Consider the following 9550-nt stretch of genomic DNA (forward strand, 5'->3'; position numbering starts at 1 on the left):
CTTCCTCCGCCACTGGAGACAGACAGATATCAATAAAAAACATATATCTTTAAAATAAATCTCCAACAGACCTTGGGAATTTATTTATTTTGCACATTCCCTGGACTTTATGCATAATCTCCAACAGGTTTTGGGTAACGTGCATATCTCAGGCACAGGCAAACTCAGCCCTCCAGATGTTTTGGGACTACAACTCCCATCATCCCAAGCTAACAGGACCAGTGGTCAGGGATGATGGGAGTCGTAGTCCCAAAACATGTGAAGGGCCGAGTTTGCCTATGCCTGGCATATCTCAACTGCATTTCGTGCCTTCTCCAGGCAATATGCACTTTCTCCGGTCAGTATGCCTAGTCTCTTGGTGCTGGAGGAGACTCTTGAGAGTCCCATGGACTGCAAGAAGATCAAACCTATCCTTTCTGAAGGAAATCAGCCCTGAGTGCTCACTGGAAGGACAGATCCTGAAGCTGAGACTCTAATACTATGGCCACCTCATGAGAAGAGAAGACTCCCTGGAAAAGACCCTGATGTTGGGAAAGATGGAGGGCACAAGAAGAAGGGGACGACAGAGGACGAGATGGTTGGACTGTGTTCTCGAAGCTACCAGCATGAGTTTGACCAAACTGCGGGAGGCAGTGGAAGACAGGAGTGCCTGGCGTGCTTTGGGGTCACGAAGAGTCAGACACGACTAAATGACTAAACAACAACATGCCTAGTCTTTAGGAAACTTCCCCCACATCACTTGTTGAGTAGTATGTAACCTGCACCCCACAGGTACTTCTTGCCCACTGCTTGGTCTTCTATGGTACAGACTTTTTATTTTATTTTTAACCACACAAAACATGCTGGTGGAATGGTTTGGCCCACACTTCTGTGCTTGCAACCATTGTCCTATATGCTCTTGCCCAGGAAAAGCATTTGTCCTGATTTCATTACAAATGCAACTTTACAGCGCCAGGAAAGTTCCATTGTGCTGACCTCATTTGATCAGATATATTTGGCCTGCGGCAGACTTGAGTGGCTGTGCCATCTTCCTCTAATGAGAAACTCATGATACCTGGAATGATATGTCAAATAATCCCTCCAGCAGCACCTTAACTAATGACCACTTGAAATTTTTGAGAAGGCCAGTGCACTAGCCAACCGTATCATTGTCTCTAACTAACTTGGTTTGATTAGCATCCCCTTGACTCTCTCCGGAGAGAAGCTTAAACTGATATTGCAAAATTAATGCATGGGTTGGGGATGGAAATATTAGCATGAAAAGGTGCTCCAGTTGAATTATATTCAGCGGCTGCTCAAATTGTCAAGAGTCTTTCAAGATAGTGACAAATGAAGCAACCCGGTGTGCCTCAACCGCACCAAAGTAGGTGAGTTCAAAATAGATAGTACAATAAAATAATACAAAATAGATAGTGCTCTTTACCCTGATGTAGAATTTTAGGACTCACACAACTTTGTTTTAAACTGTTTTTAATGTTGCGTTTTAAATTGTTCCAATCTGCCATGGAACTTTAGGGTGAAGAGGAGGTAATAAATTATACTACATTATATCAAAATGTTCTATCTGAACGTTGCAAAACAGCCTCAGGTGCGCAGCCAATTGCCCCCACCCCTGTTTTACAGTGCAAGCCTTACTCATAAGTAAGTCCCATTGATTTCAATTGGTTGGATTCCTAAGTAAATATATAAAATGAGCCAGTCAGTGTGGTACAGTGGTTAGAGTGTTGGTCTAGGAACTGGGAGACCAGGGTTCAAGTCTCCACGCAGCATTGAAGCTGGCTGGGTGCCCTTGGGCCGGTCACTGTGTTTGAGAATAACCTACATTACAGGCTTGTTGTGGGGATTAAATGAGGAGGGGGAGAACCATGGTCACCATCTTGAGCTCCTTGGGAAAGTGTGGGATATAAACACAGTCACACAGTCACACAGTCAATCAATCAATCAATCAATCAATCAATCAACCAAACAACCAATAAAAAATACTCATTATCCCATCTCCTGCCACACATTTCAGAAGATCTCCCCCAGCCCAAATCCTTCTGCTTGATCCCCTTCATATAAAAGTCAGAGGTTTCTGCACATATATTATTATTATTCATTTCCCATGGAGCGTCTTCACAATACAAGAAAAACGTACGGAACACCATTGCAAATATAAAAACAGTAAAATTGAAAAACTATTAAAATAATAACTGACAATCTATTTTCAAATGACTTCTGAATACCTCTCCTCTGCATATTCATATATTACACACAAACATTTTTCTCTTTCTCCATTTTTCTTCTTCTTTTCTTCTCTTTTTCCTTTCTCTCTTCTTTCCTGCTTTCATTCCCCCTCCCCTTCCCCCGCTTCTATGTTGTCCTGTAACTTATATACTCTCTCTTAGTTAGTATTATTATTACTTTTATTACAACACACCTCTCTCTACTAATTTCCTTTTTGCATGTATGTGTCTTTTGTATTTGATTATACTAATATAATTCCTAATGGATGGGGTAAGGTAATTAAGTATGCAATCACATCTAATGAAATGTGTTGTTTGTGTCCCCGATCACTTTCAGCTTTTCATTATGTAGACACCTCCCCACCGTTTACAAAAAGAAGCGTTGGTGAGACAATGCTAAGATGACTAGGCCACGTGACAGTACAAAGGTGTTTCTCGAAGCTTCAACACACACACACACATATGATATAAATGTGTCCTGTTGGATGAGGCCAAAGTCTCACCTTGTCCAGCATCCTATTATGACCGTGATCAGGCAGATGTGGATGGGAAGCCTGCTAGCACTGTATGAGTGACAGCTCTCTGTCCCTGCTTTTGATTCTCAGCAACAGATATATACCAGGCCTCGGGGTCTGGTGAGGAATGAGCAAGGAATTTGGTCCATTTTTCAAAGCAGTTTGTGAAGCAGTTTTAGTGAGCAAAACTTGTGTACAAAAATATGCAGTTTAGATTTGTATAAGGGATGCGGGTGGCGCTGTGGTCTAAACCACCAAGCCTCTTGGGCTTGCCAATCGGAAGGTCGGTGGTTTGAATCCGCACGACGGGGTGAGCTCCCATTACTCTGTCCCAGTTCCTGCTAACCTAGCAGTTCGAAAGCACGCCAGTGCAAGTAGATAAATAGGTACCACTGCGGCAGGAAGGTAAACAGCGTATCCATGAGCTCTAGCACTCATCACAGTGTCCCTTAACAAACTACAGCTGCCAGAATTCTTTGGGGAAAATCTATGACTGCTTACAGTGGTATCATAGTGCTTTGGGGGATGTGGGTGGCACTGTGGTCTAAACCACCGAGCCTCTTGGGCTTGCCGATTGGAAGGTTGGCGGTTCAAATCCCCGTGACGGAGTGAGCTCCCATTGCTCTGTCCCAGCTCCTGCCAACCTAGCAGTTCGAAAGCACGCCAATGCAAGTATATAAACAGGTACTGCTGTGACCGGGAGGTAAATGGTCTTTCCATGCGCTCTGTTTTCTGTCACAGTGTCCCGTTGCTCCAGAAGCAGTTTAGTCCTGCTGGCCACATGACCCGGAAAGCTGTCTGTGGACAAACGCTGGCTCCCTCGGCCTGAAAGCGAGATGAGCACCACAATCCCATAGTCACCTTTGACTGGACTTAACCATCCAGGGGTCCTTTACCTTTGTAACTAGATTTTTCTATATATATATAAAATGCATATATTGCTGACAAATGCGCTGGGAATGCATATTTTGCTTTTCACAAGGATCTATTTTTATGTATGAAGTCATAGAGTCATACAACCGTAGAGTTGGAAATCCATACAAAATCTCTAATTGTGGACTTTTCATCTGCACCGACTAGGATGAAACAGACCTGTGAATAAACTCCGGTGAAATGGAAACAGTGTGGGATTAGTTGCTCAACCAATCCATAGCCTCTGTAGCTACAGGTGGAAGGAGGCCACCCTTCAAGTAACCCATAAACTGATGCACCTGGCAAAGCTATAGCTATGCACCTGCTATTTATCTAAGAACAGGAAGCAGCCTCGAAATAATATTGCGGTCTCTTCAGATGCAAATCTGGGGAGCATTTCACTCTGGAATCCACACCCTGCCTTAGACAAATTGTAACATCCTCCTTCAACCCAACAGTAACAACATTTGACTAATCGCTCCACAGTAATAGGCCCAGGAGCTCAACTTCTGTTTGATCTGCTTACATGCTGCCAGTTAAGGCTGGCTCTGCCCCACCAATCTCAGTCCACTTTCAGCCAGTTCGCTTTTGTCAGCAAAATTCAGGGTTATGGTGGAAGACTGTATCTGCATGGCAGAACACCTGCTCTTCATGTAGAGCCTTGCATTAAAATTCCCCTGGCATCTCCCGCTAAAGCCTTCAAAAGAGTGGTAGCCAATCAGTGTAGACAGTACTGTGGGCAGACTTGTATAAGAAAGCTTCCTTGGATTTTTTTAAAATTTAGACTTAAAATCAAATTTTTAAAAATGCACAGGCTAGTTATTTGGATCAGAGTCCTGGTTTTGCTTACAATAACAGCAGCAACCATTTAATATAGCTAGGTGATATTAATAATTTTCTCTCTAAATACAATAAACGATTTTGTGTTTTTGTAAAAAGCCCTCTAGGGACGCGAGTGGCACTGTGGGTTAAACCACAGAGCCTAGGACTTGCCAATCAGAAGGTCGGCGGTTCGAATCCCCGCGACGGGGTGAGCTCCCGTTGCTCGGTCCCTGCTCCTGCCAACCTAGCAGTTCGAAGGCATGTCAAAGTGCAAGTAGATAAATAGGTACCGCTCCAGCGGGAAGGTAAATGGCGCTTCTGTGCACTGCTCTGGTTCGCCAGAAGAGGCTTAGTCATGTTGGCCACATGACCTGGAAGCTGTATTCCGGCTCCCTCAGCCAATAAAGCAAGATGAGCGCCGCAACCCCAGAGTCGGCCACGATTGGACCTTATGGTCAGGGATCCCTTTACCTTTACCTAAAAAGCCCTCTATCCAAAGCATCCCTTATTGGCCAATCTTGCTTTTGGGGGGAAATGAACCTGCTTTAAAAAAATGTGAATGACAACCAATGTGGTGTAGCGGTTGGAGTGTCAGACTAGGACCTGGGACACCAGGGTTCAAATTCCCCACTCAGCCATAAAGCTCACTAGGTAACTGAGGGCCAGTCACTGCCTCTGAGCCTAACCTAACTCACAGGTTGCTATGAAGATAAAACTGGAGACACCACCTTGAGCTTGATGGAGAACAGGTGGGATATAAATGCAAAAGAAAAGGAAAAACAAAAGACTATACGACTGCACATTAAAAAGAAGCAGTTTTCCTTCCTCAAATTCTTTTTGGCCCCAGTTCCCACCAAAGCAGCTGATTCTGTCTTTATGGATCACCTAACAGCATTTCATGTAAAATAGCATGTTTTTGAATGCCAGCTTCAGTCTAACATTCAGAAGAATCAAAAGAATGGAATGGATCGAAGGACACACAGCAATCACCAGTGAACAGATATAATCTTTCCATCTGCTCCTCACTTGGCAGGAAGGCATTCCCACAAGCATCTCAGCCACAAAGCTGCAGATGTAGAGCATCAGGAAAGAGATCAGAGATTTAATGGCGGTGATGTGAGCATCAGTCCTCAGGTCCTTGTTGTCCGCCGCACTGTGCCTCATCTCCTTGGTGTGTCTCCACAGAGATGCAATGAGCAAGGTGGATGATGCTACAAAGAACAGAAGCGGGATGACTGCCAATGTCAGGAACATGATGAAACCCTTGAAGTAGGAGATGGTCCCGACGGGGCTGTCAAAGGTGGCGTTTTTCAGAAAGCTCCTGGTTGAGTTGCAGAGGTGGACACTATAATCCATCCAGATGAAAGGGAGGGAAGAGATCAAAGAGACCAGCACCGAACCCAGCAGAATCTGCGGAACCATCCTGACGATTCTCAGCTTGATTATCAGAAAGTACCGCTGGGTGAAAGTGCTGATCTTGGCACAGTAGAACATGCTGAGACACGCAGCAAACCAGAGGCAAGCTGTGCTGGCCAAAACCAGGAGGACATAGTGGACTCTGATCACTTCCCACTGGTACATCTTCGGTAAGAGGGCAGAGTGCAGGATGGTTCCCTGGAGAAGAAGCCGAGATGAACAGAGGCAGACCAGGATCACGTCGCAAGTGGGCAGCTTTTTCCTTTTCGCCCAGTCTGTGTAGCCAACGGCCACAATGAACGCACTGGCAGCCATGCCCACAGCACCCTGGCTCACGATTATGACTTGTAAGGTTTTATGAACAGAATCTGACATCCTTGCACTCACCCTTGCCTGTGCTTCTTGCCTTGGTGATATATCCACAGACAATCCGCGATTTGGACAATCCTGTGAAGGATCTTCAGGGGTAGCATGTAGCTCTGATCATGTTCGGAAACAGTAAACAGGGCAATGTGAAGTATTGGTATTACCTGGTTCCATCAGTCCTACAGCCTTCCATTCTTTTGGGATCCAGCCAGAGCACATGCATTGTCCACCCAAATATTCTCATTCTCCTGGTCCAGGAAGTCGCCTGAAATCTATACTGTGTGTTTTATTCTGGTGTTGTTTCAGGGCATGCAAATGATTGGTGTGATTTCCAATTTGGCTTTAATGCCAGCCTTTCTCCTGAACATACATTTGCAAGATGCATCTGCTCAAACACATCCCTTGTTACTTTCACCCCTTCCTGCTGTCCATTCTCTTCTTATAGTCATACTTTAGATTCTAAGATCTTCAGGGCTACAAACTATGTGTGTGGATTTTTCTTATGCTATAAAATAGGAAGGATTGAGAATACTCCTCCTTCATGATCCCATTTGCTACCCGCCAAAAATTGGTATGTGTGTATTGGGCTGTTTTCAGGGTCAGTGGATATATGATTATAGGGAGGAAACTTATCAAAGGAATTCCTTTGGGCTGGTGACTGATCTATCCCCCACCCCACCCCCAGTGCTCTGTTCCGGGGGGGGGGAGGCATCCTTTCTTTACCCTGACCAACTTTTCCTCCAAAATATCATTTGGACCATTGGGGGACGGGGAGATATGGTGAACCTATCAGAGATGAAAGGGAACTCTGGTAAATTTCAGGCCCTCCTCCCTTCCCTCCAAAAATATTTGCAGTTCTTGAAAGAGAAGAGGGAGTTTTGTACCCACCTGCCCATGCAAAAAAATAAACCCATACGTTCAAAAGTTTGGCCAGACCTACTGGTGGAGATAAAGTTGAGCTCTGATGTTACTGCAGGGGCTGCCTTGACCCAGGGAACCAGAGAGAGGGCCTTTTTGGTAGTGGCGCCCGCCCTGTGGAACACCCTCCCATCAGATGTCAAAGAGATAAACAACTACCTGACATTTAGAAGACATCTGAAAGCAACCCTGTTCAGGGAAGTTTTTAATGTGTGACATTTTAATGTATTTTTAATCTTTGTTGGAAGCTGCCAAGAGCGGCTGGGGAGACCCAGCCAAATGGGTGGGGTACAAATATATTATTATTATTATTATTATTATTATTATTATTATCATCATCATCATCATCGTCATCGTCATCGTCATCGTCATCGTCATCGTCATCGTCATCGTCATCGTCATCATCTGCCTGCCAGAGGGGACTATGTAGGCCAGTGGTGGCCAAACTTGGCCCTCCAGCTGTTTTGGGACTACAATTCCCATTATCCCTGACCACTGGTCCTGTTAGCTAGGGGTGATGGGAGTTGTAGTCCAAAAATAGCTGGAGAGCCAAGTTTGGCCACCACTGACGTAGGCAAACAGGGATGATGGTTGTGTTATACCTCCAATTTCAGAGGCAATATACCTCTGAGCACCAGTTGATAGAAATCAGAAGTTGTGAGAGGGCTGTTGCACTCCGAACATGAGAAGAGCCCTACTAGATCAGGCCAAAGGTCCACCTGGTCCAGCATCCTGTTCTCAGAGTGGCCAACCAAATGCATGTGGGAACCCAGCGGGCAGAACAGGAGCACAAGAACAACACTCTCCCCACCTGCAGTTCCCAGCAACTTGTATTCGGAAGCATTGCTTCCTTCAACTCAACTGTGGGGACAGAGCATAATCATCATGGCTAATAACCATAGACAATAACCTCTCCCCCGGTACTTTGTCTCACCCTTTTTCAAAGCCATCTAGGTGAAGGGGTGAAGACGGGAACAAATCAATGAATGCTCCCATCTGCTATCCCGATGTGATGGCCTGGGAATCCGACTCAGAGGCTGAACCGGAGGAATCCCAGCCTGCACAGGAGTCCCCGCCTCCAGGGCCGGCTGAACTGGGGCAGGGCCTTGGATCTGAAGCGCCTGCACCTGTGCCAGATCCTCAGGAGCAGACACCAGCTGAATCCACTCTGGCTCTGGAGGTGATCGAGGATCCATTGCCTGCAGGTGCTCCTCTCCCAGCCCTGTCAGGGGAAGGTGAGGCTGCCTCTGGGTCCAGTAACTCTCCAGCCTCTCCTGAACTGCAGAGGCTTAGGGCAGAGAGGCGGAGGGAACTGGTTTCTCCCAGGAGGAGTGCTCGCCTTATGGCCAGGAGAGGTGGGTCTCCTGGGGGCCGGGGCCGCCCCTGGCCCTAGAGAAGATAAAGGCCAGTCAGCCCGGTCCCAGGTTGTGGGAGCAACATCATTGAGTACCTGCTCCTGCCCGGACCCAGACCTGACCTTCCAGTGTTCCTGTCCCCGCCCGGCTTCCTGCTTCAGACCTCGTCCCACTCCTTCTGAACTGTTTCCAGGCTAGTGACCCAGGACCGGACTTTGACTACGCCAACAGTAACCTTCCCCTGGGACCAGCACACCCGAGCCCTGTTGGTGTCATCACCAATGTGCAAGTGGATGAATGCCTCCGGTCATTTTCACCAAGTCAGGCTGCTCACACATGTTGTAAGGAGTACCATGAGTATTTGCCTGTGCCAGGCCCTGACCTCAGTGAGGAGTTGCAGAACCAGGCCCTTGCTGTGTTTGTCTTGGGGGAGTTGAGTGTGGCCTGGCAGGTGTGGCCAGATCAGGAGATGTGCAGCAACTGGAAGCAAGCCCAAGAGGAGTATATAAGGCCAGTGTTTTGCCCTGGTTCTTTGCCACAGCAATGTGGTTTATACTCTGCTGTTGACAGTTCCTGTTTTTGTTCCTGATCCTGCTTTAGTGCTCCTGTCCTTGCTCCTGTTCCAGTTTCTGTTCCTGGGTTCTGTTCTGTACCTCATGAAGTTTCCATCCTCCATTGAACTGCTACCATTGTTACCATCCATATGTTGGTCCCAGTGTGTCAGGTCTGGATGGTTGCTGCCTACAACCTGGATCGTGACACATGTTGGGTGGCTTTTGAGATCCTTTTGAGATTTAATGGAAGTTGTGGCCTCAACTCCATTAATGTCTCATGCATTCATTCCCTGGGGAAAGCAAGACTAGCAAAAGTCAAGAGGATGACAAGAGAGAGAATGGAGTGGGGAGAGTCATTCATGGCATATAAGGGAGAACAAGTACTTTTCACACAGAGTACAATTAAAACTATTGGACTCACTGTCACAAGATGTGATGGTGGCTATGGTGGCTTCAAAAAGATGTTA

At 46.4% G+C, this 9550-nt stretch overlaps 1 protein-coding gene across 1 annotated transcript; it reads right to left on the bottom strand.

The window, feature by feature from the left end:
• Positions 1-5359: 5359 nt before the first annotated feature.
• On the bottom strand, positions 5360-6265 carry LOC309340621 (taste receptor type 2 member 40-like; the record flags this gene model as incomplete). The annotated part of the gene is made up of 1 exon (XM_081859505.1): positions 5360-6265. The coding sequence occupies one exon, from the start codon at positions 6263-6265 to the stop codon at positions 5360-5362; it is 906 nt and encodes a 301-aa protein (XP_081715631.1).
• Positions 6266-9550: the final 3285 nt, after the last annotated feature.

The sequence above is a fragment of the Podarcis erhardii genome (assembly GCF_964252035.2).
Source record: "Podarcis erhardii genome assembly, chromosome: 4".
In the NCBI taxonomy this organism is placed as follows: Eukaryota; Metazoa; Chordata; class Lepidosauria; order Squamata; family Lacertidae; genus Podarcis; species Podarcis erhardii.